Source organism: Orbicella faveolata, unplaced genomic scaffold (genome assembly GCF_042242905.1).
Source record: "Orbicella faveolata isolate gen_17 unplaced genomic scaffold, um_ofav_v1 contig_3, whole genome shotgun sequence".
NCBI classification, from domain to species: Eukaryota; Metazoa; Cnidaria; class Anthozoa; order Scleractinia; family Merulinidae; genus Orbicella; species Orbicella faveolata.
Genome location: NW_028301558.1, coordinates 7118309 through 7141978, shown reverse-complemented (window position 1 = coordinate 7141978; position 23670 = coordinate 7118309). Strand labels below are relative to the sequence as shown.

Below are 23670 nucleotides of genomic sequence, written 5' to 3'. Positions count from 1 at the left end.
CGTAAGAAACCTTGCTTCAAGGGGCAAAAATACAACTACTTCAGTCTTATCTCAAATTGGCTAGCAAATATGCGAATTAGCTAACAGATATGCGACATATAGTCTCTTAAATCTACCATAAATAGACATATAAAGCTTTTCGCGAGAGCTGTTTTGTGACTTTGGGATATGATAGCTCATCAGCATATTCAAGTGTCAAAGTGTATCAGCTTGAACAAGCCCAAAACTTTTTGTCTGTGGGCAAAATTTTAACACTCGGATTGCATTTCAGTTCGTGAAGTTCTATCTAGTTCTCCTCGCTCCCGCTATGCGGGATTCGTCTTCCAATGTGAGTTATGTGAGTTTGTCCTCAAGACCAAGCGGGATTTTCTCGCGGTGGATTCCACGCCCGCGGTTGAAACTTATAATCTGGTGTAATCCTGAGCGTTTTAGAGGCTTGCAAGAACGTCGTGTTCTTTATTAGAGACTTTTTCGACAAATGCTACGGCGACCTCAATGAAACTGTTCGCTTTGATTTCCGAAATGTAATTTCAAGAGCTCAGTCTTCCAGTAGTAGTACCATGGATATGTAGAGAGGATTGTCTCCTGTCAATCTTTACTAAACTTCAAACTTCGGAGCAAAAAATTTACAATAGAAGCTTCCAGCAACTTCACCTCTGTCATCTAAAACTTTCCCAATGAAACACTTGTTACGCTCAAGGAACATACCCCACCTCTTTAAGCTGAAAACTTTACGTAATTATGTAAAACTGCTCTAAAGCACAGCTTAATCAGAAACATCACGTTTTTTGGTTATCAAATCCTTTCTTTAGTTGCTTTTGGTCGAAATCTCTGTTCTTAATTTTGCCCCCTATAGAGGGCAACAAGGTTTTTAACTTCGTCAAGTAATGACAGTTTCTTAACAACAGAGTGAATTTATTGAAGAAACCACGAAGACAAGTTCTTCTTCTGCGAGGCATTCAATAAAGGGACGTAAGCTAGGCTGGTGTTGGCTTTACACAAACCCTCGTTGACGTACCCGGACAGTGTCCGACTGTTATTGCCCAATCAGAAAACAGCATGAACCATTCTAGAGTTACAAAACTCCCGCCCAACCGAAAAGCTTGGTGTGAAGGACTACAACAGAGAAACTTCCCTGTCTGCCAGACCAGCATGGTTCGCTAGGCACTTACCAGGCACGGTGATGTTCTCATTACGCTTCACAAGCCAGTCTCGGAGTGTCGTGGTACATAACTGCATCTGAATGAACAACACCATTCCCAAACGCTAAAAAAAAGAGCAAATGCAAGTTATTAACTTGTATTCTCTACTTGTTAAAATTGATTGTTAGATTTTTGTTGCAGAATTTCTAGTTATAGTTTTATAGATATTATTTTAGTTTTAGTGTGCACGACCCCATAAGCTTCTTAGCTTTAATTCTTATCGTTTTAACATCTATCCAGTGGTGGATCCAGACCTTGAACTACGGGGGAGGGCACGGTTTTGTTTTGCTTGCCCTGTCGGCTTTTCTTCCCTCTGTGATTTCTTCTTTTTTTACCCAAAATAAGGGAGGACTGCTATCTATTATCTATCATCTATCTAACACTTTGTGTGGCTGTATGATAGCGTTCTTCTGTCAGTTAACAAGGCTATGAGAATTAAGAACTTGCATTTTGTATGATAACTTCAGGAAAAAAGAGAAACTGCAGATGAGCAAAAAGTAAAGGTTTTGACGCGAGCAAATGAAAGTACTGTACAGATCTGTTCAGTACTTCTATTTCAATGGTTACACAGGCTTAAAATTCGGAACCACCGTCTTATGTAGAATAACAAATACTGTAGTACCTCATGAAAGTACCTTGTTCTACAGCTTTCCTTTGAATGATTACAAATTAGGGTTTCACTCACAGAATCAAAAGTCAAAAAGAAGTTGTAAAAGATAAAATAAAGTTTCGATACAACACGAGCTCGGATTGGTTGAAAAAGCGTGCTTTATCAGAGTACAGACGCACGACAAGCTACGGTATCACATGTATTATACACGTAGCAATAGAGTTCATAGACAGACTGAAACGTCATGTTGCTAATGGTACCACACGATGTTACAGCTCAATAGCTTTCATTTGAATGGTCACACTTTAGGGTTTCATCCACAGACTTAACATTGCACAGGATAATAGATTGACCACATGAAACTAGAGCTCAATAGCTTAGATGGTTGAACTCTAGTGTCTCTCTCCACCGCAGAGACTCAAAGCAGTTCTTTCAGGTGGGATAATCTGCTGAACGATATGATTGCAGGCGCCAGGGATACGTGAGGGCGCTCACTTTGCACAGCGGCTTTCTATAACGAACGTTTCGAACCTTTGCACAGGAGAGAGCACTAGAGTTTCTTACAAACACTCTGAATAGTTTGTAGCACATTGAGTGAGTTGAGGGTTGTCGCTGGAAGCAACAGTAAAAGCTAGAGGCATAAGAAAATTAAGGAAGGGCTAACATCCCAATAGGAATCACCTTGTTGACTGCCTTTCTTCTCATGATGTTCTCTGTTAATACACTGCTGTGCTCGCTGCTCATTTCCCCGCTCAGTTCGTCATCAATATGGTCGCCATCTTTACCAGCCATGGAGCCTAGGCTAGTACTTGAGACAGATCGGCGCATGCTGCGCCGTGAAGCGTGATATGGGGCCCTGCTACTACGACTACTACTGGTACTGCTCCTGAGGTTGCTTGAAGGGATTTTACCCAGGCGACCCTCAGCTGAAAAACGATAAAGAGCTGCGTTTAAGAAAATGGTGGTATGTCAAATTGATTTTAACCCAGTGGTTGTAAAACGCGTCCTTAGAGAGACGTGGCTCATTTACGAAACAGATTTCCGAGTTAACACAGTTCTGCCATAGCCAGGTCTAACTTTGACCCCTGACTTTGTTTGAAAATCAGACCTTCATATCTGGTTTTTGATTCGACAGTAAGCCATGTAATCATTCCTTTGTGCTTTTCTGAAAACGGAATGCAAGCTTTAGCGAATTGACAGTATACTTTTTCTAAACCCGACAGTACTTGTCACTGGGTTTTTAAGTCTCATTCAAATTAAGAATTGCGGTGCGTTTTGATTGTGCACAGACGACTCGACTGCAAGCCTGTACCTTGCGTACCCCGCTGCTTTCCTTCCGCCTGGCTCCCAATCCCCACTGACTCACAACTCGACCTACGAGCTGCGAACACGATGCCACTGTTGGAGGGATCCTGGGACGAGCTTTCAAACACGATACTTTGACTGTCCTGACTCACTTCCATGATTCTGAAAAGAAGGAATGTGATTGGATGAGAACTATTTTAAGAGTCAGTAGTGAACATGATAGTACCATTGTAACGACACATCTCCTCCATTGGCTCAATGTAAGAGAGATAGCACATTATAACAGATTTCACTTCAAACCATAACAAAGACTGGAAGTTGAGCAGTGTACGAATTTCATGCCAAGCACTTTAAATCCAGACCAAAGTGATGACATGATTCACATATGACCAATCACAGCATACTGGCATATTGCAAGAATCCAATCAAAACTCAAGGCACAAAATGCAACTGGTGCCAAGAGTGGGAAAAATGTTTGGGCTTCGTTTTGCTCCTTATTGGTTGAGAAAACAGCATGTTTGGTTTGCATTCAGCTAGTTCTAAGAGCATGTTGCCCAACAGACCTTTTTACCAATACAGCAGCCATTTTGATTTCTACTGATTTGAGAAACATTATAGGATGCTCAGGGGGCACATTAGTATGCATTTGCCCCCTATACATCACATAATATCTATTTGAAACAATGGATTTCAAAATGGCTGCTGTATCGGTAAAATGGTCTATTTGATTAGACTAAGGAGTGAAGTCAGCTTAACTCAGCTCCTGGTTAAGAAACATCACCAGTGAGGGAAAAGTTAAGAAATTATCTTTACATCAGACACATCTTGTCCACTTCCTGCTTGTTGTCATAATTAGACCTACTCATCGAATAAAGTAAGTATGTATTTATGCTTGCACCGTTCCTATTCCCATACAGTCAAGTTCTGCTTTTCGTTGGCAGTCTCAGGAGTTATACCTATGCATGCTTGGCAAGGGAAATCAAATCAACCTGATTTAATTAAATTGCTCCCAAAATGAATGGCTTTGCGAGAGAAAGATCAGATTACAGAGGAAAGATCAACTGCTTTTGGGAGTATTATGGAAAAGAATGCCTACTGCAGACATTCTTTTTGTATTTCTTACATGTACTAACCTGTGAATTCCATTTAAAGATGAGAAATCACTGAGCTCCTTGAGACTTGTAGGAACTGTAGCCACTCCTAGTGAAAAGAGCATTTCATTCAGTCAAGCTTTGAGATACAGTGGAACACCATCTTATGACTAGCATATGACACCTTGATCATTATAACAACCACTTTTTTGGTCCGAAGAAAACACTCATTCAGAAACTACTGCCACTGTGGAGGTAGCATGTCCAAGTGGTTAGGGCACCGGACTTGAAATTCCGAGGTCATGGGTTCAAGTCCTGCTCTGACCACTAAGCTGGATTTGTTTCTCGGTAGCCTAATTCAGCTCCTCCGTCATGCTTGTAAATAGCCAACTGGGCTGCCTCCCACCATTTGGGATTTTTAAGGCTATTACGTTTATTTGAAATATTTCTTTCTTTCAGTTAAATGGCATGCCTGAGATCTATATGATGTACATGTAGTTAGTTGTAGTTTATGCACATCAACCACTATAAAACTTATAAACATTCAACATTTAACAACATTTTTTGTGGTACATTTTGCACAATCTGGACGGCTCAGTAAAGCAGTCAGAATTCTCCCTTCCATCTTGGACTGTCATAAATAACATATTTCCAACGTGAACATTGTATTGTATGTTGCGACAATCTCCAGCTGATGTATACAAGCACAAACGGATCACTTACTGGGCAAAGCAACACCAACAGTATCTGTTGTAACATATTCCAGCCATGCCGCATGATATCCGACCACATTACTGTGACTAAGGTTGGCCAACACTTTAACTTCACGTAGAACCTGTTGGAAGTTAACAAAGATGCATGTCTGTTTCATTTGGCAGCCAACGGATTGGCTTCATCATCAGCTGCTGTTTGTGAGAATGAGCACACGTTCCTGCCTGAAACCCAGGGGGGGGGGGGGACCTCTCAGGGAAGAACAGGGGCCCTTGGCAAGGTACATGTAGCACTCTATGAAAAGTAGGAAAGGAAATCTTAAAACTCCTATAAAATCCCAGATGGATCTAGATTTGTAGTACTTAATAATATTTTTGGTTCAAAGAAAGTTTGTTTGAGCAGCCTGATTTTGTCATCTTCGTCATAAAAATCTCTTTCTTGTTATATCCTAACTAAAAAACAAACAAACAAGAGTTCAGAACATTGGTCCATGTTTGTAGCTACCAAGACACACATACACCTGTAACAATTCCAAGAAAATTCAAAAGAAACAATTCTGTGAGTAATTTCAAACAAACATAATCAACATCAATTTTCTTTTGCTGATAAACAATAAACCACAGATCGAGCAAATAGTGCAGCCTTGCATTGGGTGGGTTAACAGATAACAAAATAAATATAAATGTTTACAGATCACCATCTGGTTACATGGACACTGAAGCATACAGTACACAAACATGCTGGATAAAAGGGCATGCCAAAACAATAAGGGTTCGCATCTTTTCTTAGACTTCCTAAAAGTCCTTTCCAATTAATTCCTCCCTGGCTCGAGGGAGATAAATAGGTGAAGGATTACACTGTAGGAAGTCTTTGGCATGGTTCATGAATGGAAGAAATAGCTCGGATCATGGATATAAAAAATTTGTTTTCCCGAATCAAGAAAATAAGCAAGTAAGATACATGTACTCTGACTTTTTAATAACCTGCTCTTACACTAGAAAGAGTGTTTGAAGAAAGCAAAATCATCAAAGACTAAGTCAAGGCTCCATATTGCAAATCGCATAACCAAAGTCACTCTCGACAGACAACTCTAACCATTCAGAGGACTCACGAATATCGGTTAATAATTCATTCAACTTCTTCACGAGTCATGCAAAACCTTCAGGTCATGGATCACAAAGAATGATCTCCTAAATTCACGTTTCACGGAAAATAAAATTAGCTAGCATGCACTACGAGAATACCTCTCTACGACCCGCAATGTACATGTAAATAAAGGTCGACTTGTGGAAAGTCTATCTTTACTCTTTACCTTTAAACAAAGATCAGGGTCTGTTTCCTTGAGAGGGACCTTTTTCACTGCATATTCTCTCCCATCTAGTTTGTTTTTCACCTAAAATAAAATTTAAATAAAATATTTTTTCATGAGTACCAAATTTGATGACTGCAGATGTAACTGAGAGATTGAATACATTTTACTGTGAAGTTTCTAATCAGTTAGTTTCACATCTTAACTTTAATTTACAATAAGTTTACACTTAGGTATCTCACCAAGGTCTGGCCTTTCTGTTAAGTACTGTACATGTACATAACATGGCCCTGCCTCTGTTTAGGAGGCAGGAGGTAACATGACTCAGAGGTTAGGGTGCTTGACTTGAAATTTGGAGGTCTCAAACTTAAGTCCCATAGCTCAGTTCTGGCCCATAGCTGGTCAGGAGTTGTTTCATGGTATGCATGTACCTGTCCTGAATTCAATGTCTTGGCCAGCTTATAAACAGGCAACTGGTTGGCCTACTGTATGACTAGCTGGGGATTTTAACCTTGTTATATTAATCTGAATATTATATGATTGCTCAGCCACACTACCTTTGTGCTATAAATACTGAACAAGGCTATAACTTTCAAGGTCACATGTATGTCCATGTACAGTATTTATTCATTTATTTTGATCTGTCATAGATAAATCCCTTTGTATCATCTTAGTCTGTCTTGTTGATTCATGTGTTTTCTCTAACTATAACTTAACTAACAATAAAACATTCAACATAAACATGTCCATGCACAAGACATATTTTCCTGTTTTCCTGTTTTCCTATTCTCCTAATAACTTCAAGGCAGGCAACAAACCTTGAAAACACTACCAAATCCACCTTTACCAAGTCTTATGATCTCAACAAACTCCTCTTTGTATCGTGAAGTTCCATTTTGCAGCAGATCATGCATCTTTTGAGGAGCAGATAAGCTCCTACAAAAGGAAAGAGATAAATACGTGAAACAATCTAATTACTGTATTTTAATAATAAATGAATAGATTAAATTGGAATTAGAAAACAGTCCTAAGAAAATATGCACGTTGATTGGTTAAAAATTGTGTTTCTATAACTCAATAGATACACTGAAGTAGCATGAGCTGTTTTGTACATGTAATGATGGCACGAGCAAAGACAATTTACATTTTGATAATCAATGTTAACAAGTTGTTTTCTTTTTCTTTGTCGCAGTGTTTTCTAAAGAAATTGAAAAATTAACACGCTCTCCGTGTTTCTGTCAAGTTATAGAAACACCCGTGAAAGTTTGGGAGAACTCGAAAAAGCTGTGGGAACACTCGCCTACAGCTCGTGTTCCCATAGCATTTCTCGTTCTCCCAAACTTCCACTCGTGTTTCTATAACTTGATAGAAACACGGTACATGTTTTCTATTTCTTAATTACTCACTAGAAGATCTTGGGACTTTGCAATAATAGTTATTGTGCACTCATGAGTGTCTACTGGCATGAGGCTAAAAAACCTCACAATAATGTCTGTTGCAGAATTTTTCCTAAAATCTAAACTCTGCTTGAGCAGCAGGTACATGTAGTAGCAGCACTACTAACACCACCAACACATGAGAAGTTACATATACCTCTACTACATTACTATATCATGAAATCCCTAGTACCGCTGCAATGTACCAGCACTACAACTGCCACCGCCACCATCACCACAGCTACTGTCACCTCTACAACACACAGACACTACTGCAGATTGCTGCCAAAAACAACGCCACCGCCAGTACCTTACTGTCAACAACATCATCTCTAATTTTAGTAGCACAGCAACACCACATAATATTTACCACTGCTGCTGCTGTAATCATTGACACTGTGATGCTACAGGTATCATCACGATTGCAAACTGTGATTCTTTCCTACTGAAAATAGGATTATACGTTCTAATTGAAGTTTTATTTAATAATAGAAAACAAAACTCTTTTGGCTTACCTATAGCTATGAAATGGGCCTAATGGTGGCTTCCTCAGACCAGGAATCTTTACAAGCTGAAAATTCAAGTTAACAGGAAAATTACTATGTGCATGTACATTGGACTTTAATAGTTTGTACACTGTAAATGCCATCAACCTCGGAGTTTGCAATTTCCTCACCTCTCTGGCCTACATGTAGAATGATTTATTTAAAGTCTCAGCGAATCATACACGTCACTGTGCATGTTAAAAAACATAAAGAGGGATTGCCCTACATGCCTACAGTGTTTAATTTCTATTTGTTTCAACATAAAATCAGTGAGTGAAAAACTTGCAAAAATGGCCTGTGGCTATCACACTCAAGACATAAGCAAAGTTTTTTTTAACACAGATGCTCTGCCAGCAATTAAGATACAATGTATATGTCTTACACGTACATCTGTTCCAGTGGTCCTTGCAGCAGCTTGCATAAGATCACTAAATGCTGTCTTGTACTTAGCTCTGATGACGCTGAATTCCTCGAGAAATGAAAAGGATGGCATCACCTGAGGAAAGATAGGAAATTCTTTCAATCAGAGCCAAGTCTATGTATGCAGAACCTTGTGAAGTCATGTGATTGCCTTAGAAAGATTTCACCAGTACATCATTGGTGCTGGTGAAGGTTTGGCTTCTTAGTTTAGAATATTGCAATGTACATTATTGACAACATTAATTCGTAATTTAGTTCATTTTTTTATTTTGTTTTTAAAGCAATAAGCAACTCCACGAATATAAACATGACATGTACATATGTACGTACCTTCATCTTTACAAGCTGTTGACAAAGAACTGTAAAAAAGAGAACGACAATTTACTTGCAGTTAAACAACATGTCTCTCATCAGTTATAAACGTACCATAAGCAAATGCCTAAAACAGAGCTTTGCATCCAGACTATTCATTGTTTTGAAACCAATCAATTGCACAAATTGTTCTGTGACTGATAGAGAAAACATCTCTGTCAGTGGTTTTTGGGGTCTTGACATGTCACTGTGATTGGTTGCAATACAGTATACTGTTCAAGGGAACATTCCAGATCTAATTTAGGTGTTTGTGCACTACTTTAATTTAAGGGGTGAGTGCAAAACCATGCTAAGTGACGATTTGGGTGAAAAAAAAAATTTCATGAAAGGGCTTGAATTTTTGCATGTGTTCATCAATGTAATAGAAAAACATGGTCCTGTATTTTTCCCGCTGGTTTTTTCTTCATTTATAAAGACGCCTCTAGGAAAACTGAGTGGTTTTTTTGCATATGCAATATCTTGGAAACGAAACGAAGCTTAGCAGACTACGGGACATTGCTAAACATACCTAAACAAAACTGCATGTGAAATTTGGAGCGTTTTTGACTCAGTTAACTTTTGATTAAAATGCCTAACGCCGTTTTCCCGCCAAGGCCTTCAAATAAACGAAGCCGGGCCTTTGTTATGATAAACAGAACCAATCCTTTGTTATAATAACCACGCGAAGCTTTTGTTATAAGTCGAAGTCTCGCCTCGGTTTATCATAACAAAGGATCGGCCCGCCGCGACCACAAGGACTTTGATTTCACTTAGAAAGCAGCAAAATGTCAATTTCACGTAATGCATAAGCTCAGTGATGTTGATTTCAGGTCTAAATAGGTTAAAATGTTGATTTCACGTTAATGCATGACAGCAAGGATGTTGGTTTCACTTAGAAACCAGCAAAATGTCAATTTCACGCAACATATAAGCTTGATGATGTTGATTTCAGGTCTAAATAGATTAAAATGTTGATTTCACGTTAACGCGTGACGGCAAAGATGTTGCTTTCACATAGAAACCAGCAAAATGTCAATTTCATGCAGCGCATAAGCTCAATGACGTTGATTTCAGGTCTAAATAGGTTAAAATGTTGATTTCACGTGAACACTTGACGGCAAGGATGTTAGTTTCACTTAGAAAACAGCAAAATGGTAATTTCATGCACTGTATAAGCTCAGTGATGTTGATTTCACGTGAAAATGCTCTATAAATAGGGCTGACGGATTAACAGATTAACCCTTCTGCGCAACGCACAGGTCTCCATACATCTGCATGTCCGCTGATCCCAGAAGCTCAAAACACTACAAATCATGCCGATTTGAAATAAAATCAATGGAACCTGGATCACAGATCTATGTTACAATCGATCGCTACTTGTTGGCCATCATTATGTTTAAACAATCTAGTTACCAGTTTGAGAACATCCGCAGAACGTGATCGCAATGCATGCCAGGAAGGGTCTTTACACCTTGTGCGCGGGAAACATGGCGGTCGATACAAGACAAATTTTATAAGTCTGAAACCAGTTCTCGCTTTCCAAACTTTGACGCTAGCAATGCTTGGCAACTGGGCCACGACTCACCAGAGGGTATTTTTCTTGGGCAAGAACTGCTCTTGGACTTTGCTGCCTGGCTCAATCTGACTTCGAACGCCGATAACACGATTACGGTATATCAGCTGCCTTCAAAGTTTCAGAACACATTTTGATTCTTTAAAATGTGCCGGTTACTTACGGGTTTATCGAGACTTTATGATGCCTCTCAACCACCAGGCAGGCATACAAGGTAAGTTAAAACAATGCTTAAGATATTAGTTGACAGAGGTCTAATGCAGCACATCTCTTTTTTGTTCCATGTATTTCGTTTGACGCTCGATTGATTCACGTGTTGTGTTCACGTCACAATAACCGATGTAAACAATCTGTTCCCAAATTTCCGCTCTATATATGCTGTGAGATTTGATTTTGACTTCATACACTATAAACAGTCTGCCTGTTTGCTGTTGAACAAATAAACTCCTAAAGACATGGCTAGAAAAAGCCAAGTATTTTTGCATACATTATAACTCAAAAATGAAGCAAAAACCAGTGACAAATATACAGGGTCGCGTTTTTCTATTACATTGAAGACCACATGCAAAAATTCAAGCCCTTTCGTGAAAATTGTTTTTTCACCCAAATCGTCACTTAGCATGGTTTTGCACTCACCCCTTCAATTATAATCATATCATTCTATAACAAAATTCTCAACTGTGATTGGTTCTCCGCATGCCTATTTCCCACATAATCAGTGCGCAATCACGTGGGTGTCCAAGTACAGGTATCGAATTTGAACTTTTTGTAATTGGATAAATTTGTTATAGATTAAGATACGATTAATTTGTAATTGGACCTCGTGTCGTACAATTCAGGGAGTAGAGGTAATCGTGCTTGTGAAGTGTAATAATTTTCAAATCAGCCTCACGCTTCGTGCTCGTCCGATAGTGAAATTACTTGCATGATTACTACCTGAGTTGTACTCCACTCTGTCCAATTACTCTTACTACAGGCTGTAAATGTAACTTTGACATGTGAAATTACAATGTACAGTAGGCATACAAGTGAGTGATGAGGGTTTTAAATTTCTAGTATGAAACATAAAGGCTAAAAAGCATTTTGACATGAGCTGATACGTGTACATGTAAGAAGTGAATTAAGGTGTTGGGGGTGGGGGGTGGGGAGTTGATTATAACTGGAGCAAATGCTCGAGGACAGAGGAACCTAAGTGTGTGTGTGTGTACTCCTTTAGGAAGATCCACATTAAGATTATGATCTAATAGATCATGTGGATTATGGTGCACCAAAGAAACTAAAAAATCCAATGAATTCACCCTTACAGTGTAACTTCAGAGTATGGGAAACAAGGGGAGTAGAAAGGCAGGGAAGGGAGAGGGGCTTAAAGCTGAGAATCCTGTTTTAAAATATGGTTGGCAATGAGCCACAAAAATCTTGCCCTATTCACAGGGTGGCCATACTAAAGTAAAGGGGTTTTCCTAGTACGAAAAAAATGACTGACTGAGTTCTTGTTCCAGCCAGAATAAAGTGGCTGCAAAATCAAGGTGGCCATATAAATGGGGTGGTCATAAGGCAGGGTTCTGCTGTACATTTATCAAGAGTAAAAATGATAACCTTCAGGAATTTTATCGTACCGTTAAAGATCTTTTTGCTTTTCTCTGGATCATTCTCATACAAAGAACAAAGATGCTCAAGTAGAGAAACTAACAGCAGATAGTTAGGCACCCTTCCCTCCAAAGCCTGGACACTGGTAGAAGGATCATCATTTGGGACATATGTGTCTGTGAGATCTGCATCTGTCAACAATAACACATCACATCAAAAAGACATCACAGGCCATTTATTCATAGGGTGGATAATGCTGTCCAGTGAATAAATCGCTCTCTGTTGGATAAGTGTTAATGAAACAAACTAAGCTGTCCATTGGATATTGATAAACAGTACTAGATGGATAGTGTTATCTACATGTACCCATTGAACAACCATGGCCAAGTACTGAGAGATTTAATGTCATATTAATAATGTAAGGTAAGGGAGAGTACATTGTTGATACAGTTGAGGAATATCCCAATTTCCATAGGACAAGGCCTCTAAGAGTACAAGTACTACCTCTTGCCCTGATGAGCTGATAATAGTGCTGTAGACTATTGCAAGCAAGCAGGCAGGTATTTACTGTAAGTCTGAGGCTTCCCTGGCCTTACAACTTGCAAGTAATCAATTCTATTATATGGCTACAATGCATGGGTGACAAAAGTAGTTGAGACACTAGCTTTTAGAAAATGACACTTTTCAATATGTTTTAACATCTAATAGTGTCATTCTCTAAAAGTGAACACCTCTTATTAATTGTTTGTAGCATGAATTTTCTGATACCCCCTACCCCCGATTCGATGTTGTGCAGGTGCAGTGATCTCTGTAGTGATCTGTGAAAATTGACTACTACATGCATGCACATCGCCAACATTTATTTCCCTCTCTGTAATATGTTGTAGTTTAATTGATGATCTATATTTAATATGCATCTATGTACACATCAAATGTTGATTAATGTAGATACATGAGGCAAGGAGCTAACTACAAAACCGAACGTGACCCAAATAATAATCTTAAGCTAATATATATATTAACCTACAATTTTTTATTAGCTCAAAGTGTTACATTGATTTTATATACATGTACATGTATATCCATCTGAAACTATTTATCCGTCTCAGGCAGTCGAATTTTTCTGTCTTAAAAGGCCAATTTGTACATAGCATATATTCGGCCATTTTCATACCTACGCATACACACATTGCTTCCTGTCAAAATACCCTGCCATGAAATTTTGCTTTACTTGCAATTTTTTATCGATGCCTGATGCAACAATAAACCAGTGCTTGCAAATAATCATCCAGATGACACAGTTTTAAGCTTTAGTAACGGTATCAAACATATCTAACACAGCAAAACAATCTGCAAACCAAAACAACAACAAGATACAATGTATTAGCGCTTAAAATTCAATTTACCTTGAAACTCGGTCAAGCGGGGAGGTAGGCGAGGAGCCTCTAATTTCGAACGCGTCCACTTTGACCTTGTATTCCATGCCATGGCGTCACGAATTCAGAACGCACGTGGACATTACTCCTCCGATTTTAACAAAGCAGGAGGAAACCATCGAGCTTTGATGGGCGATTACCACTGGAAACGTTGCGCTATAAAACCTTCCTGAAAACTATGCGACCATGTTTCACATGACATGTCATCGTACATGTCATCGCCAGACTTCTTCGGGTGGTTACCAAGCCTGCTTGGCAAGATGGCGACCGCCATGTGCAACGCGGCGAGGTACGTTCTGATCAGAAAGTTTAATTTCGAGGGGGCGAAAAAACGATTATTTCATTCATTTGGAATCAAGGATGCCTTAGTGAAGAGGCTGGCTAACTTACGAATCGAAAAACCGACAGCAATTCAAGAAAAGGTAAGTTATGTCTAAAACACGTGTTGCATCCGGTTGTATGCACACTTGTCATAATGATTTGAGATTCGAACAAGGCGTCACAAAACCAAAACTTTTTGCGTTACAACAAAGTGTAAAAATCATTGCTCAAGGTGTCACAAATTATCACAAGGTTGTATCAACATAGCCTTGCACTATATATATATCATTACATATATAGACATTAGTTTTAACTTACATGTACAGTGCAGCTCAGATATATCCGAACCAAAATATACGCGTAATTCGCGTCAGTCCAGTACGCGTATACGCGTATGGATATACGCACATACGCGTATGCATATACGCACATACGCGTATACAATATATACGCGTATGTCTGATTAGTATGTATGAGCTAACCTATTGTTTTTTCTTTTCTTAACAAGTCATTGTTGTTTTCAATGGCTTGACTGCTTGCCACAGAGCGAGAAAGAGTTTTCTTTATTTTGAATACGCGTATACTGTATACGCGTGTATGCCTTCAGACTAGAGTTATTAGCAAAATGTTGGCTGAAACTAACATTTTGCAATTGGGCACTTGACAGAAAATTAACTGACTGAATATAATTAAAAGAGAGAGTATTTTGCCGTTAAATCAAAAATTTACTCCTTTTTTTGTCAAATAGAACCTACACGCTTCAACAATCCCATCTTCATGGAGCAAACACAACCGAATGAACTTTTTTTCGACACAAAGTAAACACGGTCCAAGCAAGCGCGCGACTTGGAAACGTGTGCCGAAACACAGAACTTTTCCTTGCAGAAAATTACAAATAACAAAATGTGAGCGGCGCTCCATAGAAACTTCAGTAAATAATTCTTTTGTTGTGGAAAGAGTATTTTACCATTTGCAATGGTTTGTGTCAGATATAACCAGAGATATTCTTTTCTCGACAAGGTCTTCGGAACGCTTCAAACAATAAACATTCTCGCAAGCGACTTGCCGACGCATGCCGAAACACAGAACTTTTCCTCGAAGAAAAAATAACTAAACGTGAGCAACGTGCCAGTGAAACTTTGATAAACAATTATTTAGCTGAAGAAAGAGCATTTTACCGTTTGAATGAACGATTTGTGTCAAATATAATCAGAGATATAATTTTTTCGACAAGGTCTTCGGAACGCTTCAAACGATAACCATCTCGCAAGCAACTTGCCGATGCATGCCTAAACACAGAACTTTTCCTTGAAGAAAAAAATAACTAAACGTGAGCAGCGCGCCATAGAAACTTTGATAAACTAATATTTAGCTAAAGAAAGAGCATTTTACCGTTTGAATGAACGATTTGTGTCAAATAAAACCGGAGATGTCATTTTTTCAACGAAGATCTTCAGAACGGTTCAGACAATAAACACTTTCCAAATGACTTGCCGGCGCGTGCTGAAACACAGAACTTTTCCTTGAAGAAAAAATAACTAAATGTGAGCGGTGCACCATAGAAGCTTTAATAAACAATTTTTTCGTCAAGGAAAGATTATTTTACCATTTGCATGAATGATCTGTGTCAAATATAACCAGAGATATCATTTTTTCGACAAGGATCTTCAGAACGCTTAATTCAGACAAACATTTCGCAAACGACTTGCCGACACATGCCGAAACACAGATCTTATCTTGTAAAAACATTAAGTTCACGTGTTAAAATAGGAAGTTCAAGCGCCGGTTTCAATTTTCTTCCCATGTTTGGTAACTTAAGATCAAGCAAGTGTTAATAAACGGTAGTTTGTCGGTGAATTTGTGAAGTGAATTGAAAACTCGAAATATGATAGCTTTCATTGATCGGCAGGACGTTTTAACAACATGCAAATTTCGCTTTGAAGCCTTTTTCATTCCCAGAAATGTAATGTCCTTTGTTTAACAAACACTGCTTCACATAAAGAAACTTGTGGGAATGCATGACAAAGAGACATATATGCGCGTATATACATGCATATGTGCGTGTATATACGCGTATATGTGCATGTATTAACATACGTGTATACGCAAAATACGCTCGTATAATACGCGTATGCGTAGTTCGCATCTATCTGAGCTGCAGTGTAACCTTGTCTGTTATATACCCTTGTATATATTTTTTACAAGTGACATTTTTTTTTTTATCGTTTCTTACCTTTATTGACAATTACATGTACATGTACAAAAAAACTGTTTAGTACAACTTCCTAATAAATTTACAACAATGAAATTTTTACCATTCTTTCTCCTACATTACATTTTATTTGTAGCTGTTTTGTAGCCGGCAGGTATATTTTGCAGGTTGCAGGTTGCAGGTTGAAATTTAATTATAACTGGAAAACCGCTGGCACTAAAAATAATTAATAACCTATATACTCATCAGGGGTTCTTACATAAAGTAATTTGCCTCTTTCACATATTGAAAACATGATCGATCCGCTATAAGTACTTATCGATTGACATGCTGAGACCAGTGAAATCTCTTCAAAGCCATCTGGATGGCTGCTGCACAGATATATGTTTCCATTGATTCCAGATTTGGCTCGGGTCTTCCCTCAACAACAGAAGATTGCCATCACAAATGAAGCAAATAAATTAAGAAATGAAATAATGTAAGATTTTAACCGATGAATATACTAACACAAGCTCAGTGTGCTTTCATTTTGGTACTCACAAGGAAGAAACCAAACTCAGCAGATATTTCAGATGATATTTCAGATGTTTCTTCAAAAGCAATAATTCATTGCAGGCTTAAAATCATAGGAATATACTCTCCTCCCATCACTTCGGCCAGTTTGGCACTTAGGTGGAAGCCACCTTTCTGAGCGATTAGAAACAGCATCATGTAACAGTCACGGTAAGTCTACCACCTGTACGTTTCTTTTAAGTGCCAGCAGTTTTCCAGTTATAATTAACTTTCAACCAGCAACCTGCAACCTGCATCCCACAAAATATACCTGCTGTTTTGTAGTGGGGATTCGCTAGCCATCATCAGGTGGTATTCTATCTGGGGCCTTGCTGGACACAGTGGAGGCCCCGAGATACTGCGGGCACCCACCTTCCATTTAAGTGTGGCAGCTTCAAGTAGTTTATCTATGATGTGGAGATATCATTGTAATGTAGCTCATGATCATATGTAATATGAGTTGTACATGTAATCTGACATCTAAATCTGTTCAATTTTGTGATGGAAACCTGAGTAATAATTCTCTTTCTGAATATTAAAATTTTATCAACCTGTGTTATAGGCCCTAGGACCAGTACTTGAAGGGAAAAACACAGTAATCAATGCTGAAACAGGGAGTGGCAAAACACTTTGTAAGTGGACATTAGTGAGAATATGTTTTCTTACGGTGATGTTGTGTAAAATTAATATCTTTGACTTGTACAACTCATGTTGAAATCTCATATCTGATCATGTACACATGTAGTGAATTAAAGACGAAGGCTACTCTACAATCTTGTGAGATTAAACATAACATGGACAGCCAGTGAACTGATATACCTTTACTTGTACATATTTAGACTTAACACTGAACAGCCTGGAAAAGTGCCAGTATACTTCTTAAATTGTAGATCTTTAGGCAGGAGAGTATAATATTTTTTATTTCAGAAATCTATAAAACTTTTATCTACAAAGTCATGTATACACATATCAAGGAAAAGCCTGATTTAAACTCTTTTTAAAAGATGCTCTAACAAAAGCCTGATATGACTGCTTGTCATGTTTTTTGTGAGGGATTGATGATGTTATTTATTAATTAGTTGCCTATTTTATTTAGTACTCTTGGTTTCCTCTGGCAAGTTTTAATGATACTTCTTTTTGTTCAGTACCTGTAAATGGTCAGACCACATGTACAGAGTTCCCATTAATGCACAGGTGTACATGTTATATGCACAAAAAATGAAAAGGATGCACAGTTTTTTGGTAAAGTGCGTGCTAGGGGCACAGGAAAAAAAGTTCTGACTGGTTAGGAAACTGGGCCTGGAGGGTCCTACTCAAAAATCTCTGCGATCATCATGGTATGTACTTTGAGCTGCCATTTCAATTGTCAGTTGTCGGGTCATCTCTACGCAAAAGAGTTTATTTGATATTGTTAAGCCTTCAACATTGAGGAAACCTGACAAATGGAAACCTGAAAGTGATACAGATCTGGGGGATGATGCCCAGGTGAAGAAACACAAATTTTGTCCGAAATGGCTGGAGGAGTTTCAATGGTTAAAATATGAATCGACCAAAAAACAAGTGAAGTGCAAAGTTTGTCTCAGTGCATACTGTATGGCTGTAAACCTACATAAATCATCCTTCCTTTGCCTATAACTAAAAGTTAATACATTTTTAATAAATGTTTTTTTCATAAAATGTAATAAATTTTAGTAAGAAAAAAGAACCCCAACTATCTGGAACTGGGGCTCCCAAGGACCCTTAACTATCAAAACTAGTGGGTACTCTGAATGTAGTTACTGGTAATCATCAAGCTTTTAAGTACATGTAAAAAGTACAGGATTTAACCACCAATATTACGATTTGAAAAGCTGACATTTCACATGAAAGATGTAGCCCTTATCAGAGTAAAATATGCTGCTATTTCACTTCTGAAAGAAAGTAGTAAATCGCAATATTCAAGATTTGCTGCTTGCTGATTCAAGGTTAGTCTGTTGCATGTTCTTTCACTCTTGAATAAGACTAATTGAGGAAGCTACTGTACTTCATTTGTTAATTTGGATGTTACAGTGTATCACACTGTGTTTGCTGTTCTCTGCATAACCTATTTGCTTAAATACCTTATAATTATTAATAATTATAGGTTATTTGCTTCCCATTGTCAATAAACTTCTTGTGGACAAGGAGGTACTTTCAAAGCCACCATATGCACTTGTTCTTCTGCCCAGTATTGAACTGTGCCATCAGGTGAGTTCTAAACTGACAAAATTCACAGTAATTGCTTGAAGGTTTATTAGTTGCTCAGCCCAAAGGGATGCACCACAAACATTTGCTTGGTTTCTTGAATTCTTTAAAGTTTTTTTTCAAAGCATCTTAGCTGCTGATACAAAGAAAAATTATTGCAAACACTTTTGTTAACTGAAAACAAAAGTTGAATTTGGGATTCATTGGCAGTTAACCAGTACAGTAGAACCCCGCCTTTTGGTCACCTTGTGAATACTAGGGTCACCTTCAAGTTGTTATTATGGCCACTCTTTTTGTCCCACAGAGGCACTCGTACATTATCTTAAAGAACACCCAGTTAACGTGACCACCCCATTAAGATGGTCGACAGCCACATTCTAAAATCGAAACCTGTATAGTAATTTTACAATTTTGCCCTGTGAATATGTCCACTTGAACTAGTTATGTTCATCTATTCAATGTTAATATTGTATGAACTAATCAAGGATTCAATTTTTAAAAAAAATTAAATCTGCATTCCAGATGCTTATTGAAGAACAATTGTTTAGAAGTGTAATTGTGTACATCTGCTAAGACGTCACTCAATTGAGACCAGTCATAAAATTTGATCTAACCCCGTTAATATGGCCACCCTAATAATACAGCCACCCTGTTAATATGGCCACCCTGTTAATATGGCCAAATTTTCACGGCTCTTTGGTGACTTTATAAAGAGGGTTCCACTGTAATATTTATCATCAAGTCTCCGACTGGCACACTCACACACTTGCATTTCAGCGCTCATGGTTTTGAGAGGCTCAAACACTTTCAAATCATTTATTGTTCATGATAATCATAATTTTTTGATTTTCTTTTTCATATAAAGGTTAAGTACATGTAGCGCTGCAATAGACGCACAAGAACTTTTAGACTGTAGGTAAAAGAGATTCTATTGCTTATATGTGTAAGAAAATTGATTATTTTTCTTCATTTATTTATTCAGGTTGCCAATGTGTTTCAAAGTTTAACTGATGATACAATGCATCCATGCATTGTTCATAGAGGTTCCAGGCTGCGAGTTAATCCCAAGTACCCCATTGTACTGGCCACGCCCAGTACCCTGTTCACTTACAGTCTCAAAACTCTTAACAATGTACAAGTGGTGGTTACTGATGAGGCAGATCTTGTGATAGCCAGTGGAGGAGATGACATCTGGGAAATTCTCAGCTTTTTTAAGGGTGTTGATAGCCTAAAGAAGCAAAGGAAACAGCAAAAGCATTCAGCGAGGCAGAAAGCTTTACAAGGACGAATTGATGCTACAGAACGGGGAAGTGATTCTATTGTGCCCAGGTCAAATGAAATTAGAACAAAAGGTTTGAACCATAGTGGTAAAAATGTGAGTATTCAGGCGGATGTTTTACCTTCACAAAGGCAGTTTGTGTTTGTGGCTGCAACTCTGCCTTCACGTGGTAAAAAAGCAGTTTACAATGTGCTGAGGAGATGGTTACCAGAAGCAGAATTCGTGTCCACTGAACTGGTACATCATACTGTGCCGACTGTGGATATCTTTTATGTCAAAGTACAAGAAGCTCTTAAACTGCCTGAGCTTCTTCGTTGCTTGAATTCTTTTGTTGGAATCATTAAATACCCACTGACTGGCATGGGAAAGAAAAGTAGTGATGAAGTGATGGTTGGAAATGAGGGGAATGTTGGTGCTAGTGCAAATGGGTCTTCAGATCAAGACGGGACTGCAGAAATGATTTTCGCCAAAGAAAAACGTGATATCTCGGCTACAGAGAAAGGACACTTTGTGGATGGAACACGTGAAGGTAAAAAAGAAACTTTTCTGGAACCGGTAGGTTTAATAAATCTCCGAGTGTTAGTATTTGTGAACACACCAAAAGCAGCCGAGCGAGCTTTTAACTTTCTCAGTGATACCACAGAGGAAGGAGAGGGTGACTCTATCCCTTGGGAACATGTTAGTCAGCATGACAAAATTATAACTACATGGCAAACTGTTCAGGATGAATTTGATGAAGTTGGCACAGCTGCACATGAACACGTTGGGACTCATACTGGCTTGAAGGATATGTGGTTAGGGAGAGTTGGACGGATTCATGGCGATATCCCGCCTTCTGAAAGAATTGAAACTTTAAGAAAATTCACCTCGGGAGAATTGCGGGTCTTGATTTGCACTGATCTGGCCTCGAGAGGGCTAGATATCCCGGATGTAAGTCACGTGATTCAGTTGGACTTTGCCTCCAATGCGGCGCAAGTGCTGCATCGCACAGGACGGACAGCAAGGGCAGGCGCCTCAGGGAAAGGTAGGGAACTGAGATTCAAATTGCATTTGCAGTGTCTCCGCTTACAATGTATATAAAAGTGAGAATTATATGGTGCTGCGAAACAACGTAAATAGTTACATATAAGAGTTTGTATGCGAAGATAACGAACGTATTACCTGCTCTCTCAGTAGAAATACCGAGAAGCACGCAATAAAGACGCCTTCCCTTGCTTGCCTTCAGTATTGCTTGTGTTTACATGAATATCGATAGACCTTAAACACTGCTAATTCACGAGGGAAGCAGGGGAAGGCGTTGTCATCGAGTTTCTCTCATCATTATTCCATTGTTGCGCCCTTTTACCATATTACACCTGTAAGTCAAGAGAACACGCAAAATGTGAGCCCGTGTTGAAATGTAAACTAGAGTCGTATTTGTTTCTGTAACGCGCTTTATGCTATCGGTACGATTTTCGGATGATGCAGGATGTATTTTAAAAACTACACGTAGAAGCAGAAATACTTGAAAATGACTTAATGATATCATAATAAATCCCTTATTCGATGGTTTAACATAGAACACGAATGGACGTTTTGCTCATTGCTCGTTTCACTATGCAACTCGCAAAATATCCGCTCGTATTATATGTTAAACCGTCAAATAAGGTTTATATATGTTTTATTATATGGCTGTGTCTTACAAAGACTGGGAACTACCGAATTCACGAATTTGATTGGCTGAAATCGATATTGACCGCGGTCTACATTTTCCCATCTAGACCGCCATCTAGACCGGTTTCATTTTTCGTTGAAAAAGTCGTAAACTAAAATACAAAAATGTTCACCATTTCCTTTTATTTTCTGCTCAATCATTTATGGAAGTGCCAAAAAGCCTGATGACAAAAAAAAAAAAAAAAGTAGAGGGGACGAGCAAATTTCGGCAGGTTTAGGTTAAACTCATCGCCGTTTGCAAGCAAAATGTCAGCAAACCGGTTACATTAAACAATTAAAGTTTTCTTCTTTGCCATATAATAAACATCTTATTAACCGAGCTACGTCGGTCTGTATGGGAGAATCTTGACCTCGGTCGTGTGTACAGACCTCACTGCGTTCGGTCTGTACTCACCAACTCGGTCAAGATTCTCCCATACAGCCTGGACCTCCTGCTCGGTTAATAAGAGGTAAATACTGGGTGGAACTTATCTTTGTGTCAAAGCGTGGCGTGACGACTCATGTAACGGCTGCGAAGGAGACTAGTGCAAGTCCGTTTAAGTGTGGGCGAGGCCTTATATTTATGCTTTTGTACTGTCATACATGTACATGTATATTGACGCTTGCGCAATGAGGTTTAAGAGACCTGTGCGTTAAAAGAACACAACCCAAAGGCGGCAAGAAATATAGTCAGAAACGTTGGTAGGGGAAACCTTTCTACTTTGTGTTTTTATCTTGTATAATACAAGATATGTTTTATAGGTGGAACAAATTCTGAATGAGACACAAAGAAGAAATTAATTTTTAATGCCGTCACTTACCTACCCTTCTTTAAACTCGGACACACGGCGCGACATTACATACAGTAGTGCTCGCAATGGAATGGCTATGTTAAATCGTGCGTCCAAACCTGAAACTGCTGTGCGTAATTTTCCACTCAATATTGCAGAAGAATCCCGCTCTGCTTTTGTCATGTTGCGATCAACAATTTCAGGGCTGGACACACGAGTGAATAATGTCCGGACCTTTCGTGTCCCTCGGTAAGTTTCAATTATATTGTAGTTAATTTTTTTCTATGCTCTAAAACAGATCAGATCCAATTATTTTGCCAATCCTCAAGTGTCGTTTGTAATCTGAGTTAGATGTGTGTTTTATCCCTTTGCAGTAATAAATTTTGTCACAAAAGATGACGAAGATCTGGCGAGGGCTGTCCGAGCTTGTGAAGAATCTCCGAACAGTGATGGCTATCAAGCCACTTTCAGCCGAAACCGAATGTTCAGGAAACGTGTGAAAAATAACACTATTCCTTTAGCTGACAAGCTGTAATGGGCTTGTTCCTGACAAGGGCTGGGAAGGATCTGGTGGTCAGTCCTTGTCAACTCACTTGTGACCCTTATGTACATGCGGCTGGCAAGATGATCTCCCAACAGCTCATGTCGTCTAGAGGAATATGTTATTTTGTCGTTGGGGTCAAGTTTCCTCTGAATGTGTCCAAGAGGTGGCTGCTATTGTTAAGCAAATGTTGTACTGTAACACCTAATTTAATGTAAACTTGACTTTTCTTGTGAAATATCGGGACATAATCACGGGGATTCTTCTTCAGGTTTTGTCAATACGGTGTTAAATTTGGGACAAAGTACCTGTCATACACGAAATGCTGCTAGAACACCAGGAATAAAGATCTTGTCAGTGAATTGTTGAAGGGACCATTATTTCAGGTTTTATTTGATGTAAATATGATGGGTTTTAACGTTTGGAAGTCATGTTCATATGACAGTGTCCCTATTACTGCTAATGAATGCCCTGTTTTATTAA

The 23670-nt window shown here is 38.7% G+C and overlaps 2 protein-coding genes across 4 annotated transcripts in view; one reads left to right on the top strand and one right to left on the bottom strand.

Annotated features, from left to right (window-relative positions):
* The window catches only part of LOC110039908 (eukaryotic translation initiation factor 2-alpha kinase 1-like), an 18807-nt gene extending 5019 nt beyond the window's left edge, over nt 1-13788 (bottom strand). Inside the window, exons 1-12 of one of the 2 annotated variants that reach the window (XM_089297719.1) lie at nt 13547-13788; nt 12170-12331; nt 8960-8988; nt 8598-8705; nt 8180-8235; nt 7047-7164; nt 6232-6312; nt 4932-5043; nt 4251-4317; nt 3125-3279; nt 2494-2738; nt 1173-1266 (exon numbers count right to left, since the gene is read on the bottom strand). In XM_089297719.1, the coding sequence (XP_089153845.1) occupies nt 1173-1266; nt 2494-2738; nt 3125-3279; nt 4251-4317; nt 4932-5043; nt 6232-6312; nt 7047-7164; nt 8180-8235; nt 8598-8705; nt 8960-8988; nt 12170-12331; nt 13547-13628 (1309 nt within the window). In that variant the 5' untranslated portion in view covers nt 13629-13788. The remainder of the gene's footprint in view (nt 1-1172; nt 1267-2493; nt 2739-3124; nt 3280-4250; nt 4318-4931; nt 5044-6231; nt 6313-7046; nt 7165-8179; nt 8236-8597; nt 8706-8959; nt 8989-12169; nt 12332-13546) is intronic. The other variant, XM_089297720.1, reaches the window with a different exon arrangement.
* LOC110039910 (uncharacterized) lies at nt 13777-23670 on the top strand. 2 transcript variants are annotated; one of them, XM_020745081.2, is made up of 5 exons: nt 13777-13998; nt 17224-17293; nt 18784-18887; nt 19867-21187; nt 23021-23670. In XM_020745081.2, exons 1-5 carry the CDS (start codon nt 13777-13779, stop codon nt 23179-23181), a joined length of 1878 nt encoding a protein of 625 aa, XP_020600740.2. In that variant the 3' UTR covers nt 23182-23670. The 2 variants fall into 2 exon arrangements, with proteins under 2 accessions (XP_020600740.2, XP_089153853.1); XM_089297727.1 differs by lacking the exon at nt 23021-23670 and adding an exon at nt 22805-23012 and having other exon boundaries at nt 13821-13998.

What these genes read in the sequence shown, in the direction of transcription:
- LOC110039910 (XM_020745081.2), top strand. Translation starts at nt 13,777, where the DNA reads ATGTCATCGTACATGTCATCGCCAGACTTCTTCGGGTGGTTACCAAGC. An exon ending in AGGGAGTGGCAAAACACTTT is followed by an intron (nt 17,294 to 18,783) that starts GTAAGTGGACAT and finishes TAATAATTATAG; the next exon opens with GTTATTTGCTTCCCATTGTC. An exon ending in GGCAGGCGCCTCAGGGAAAG is followed by an intron (nt 21,188 to 23,020) that starts GTAGGGAACTGA and finishes ATCCCTTTGCAG; the next exon opens with TAATAAATTTTGTCACAAAA.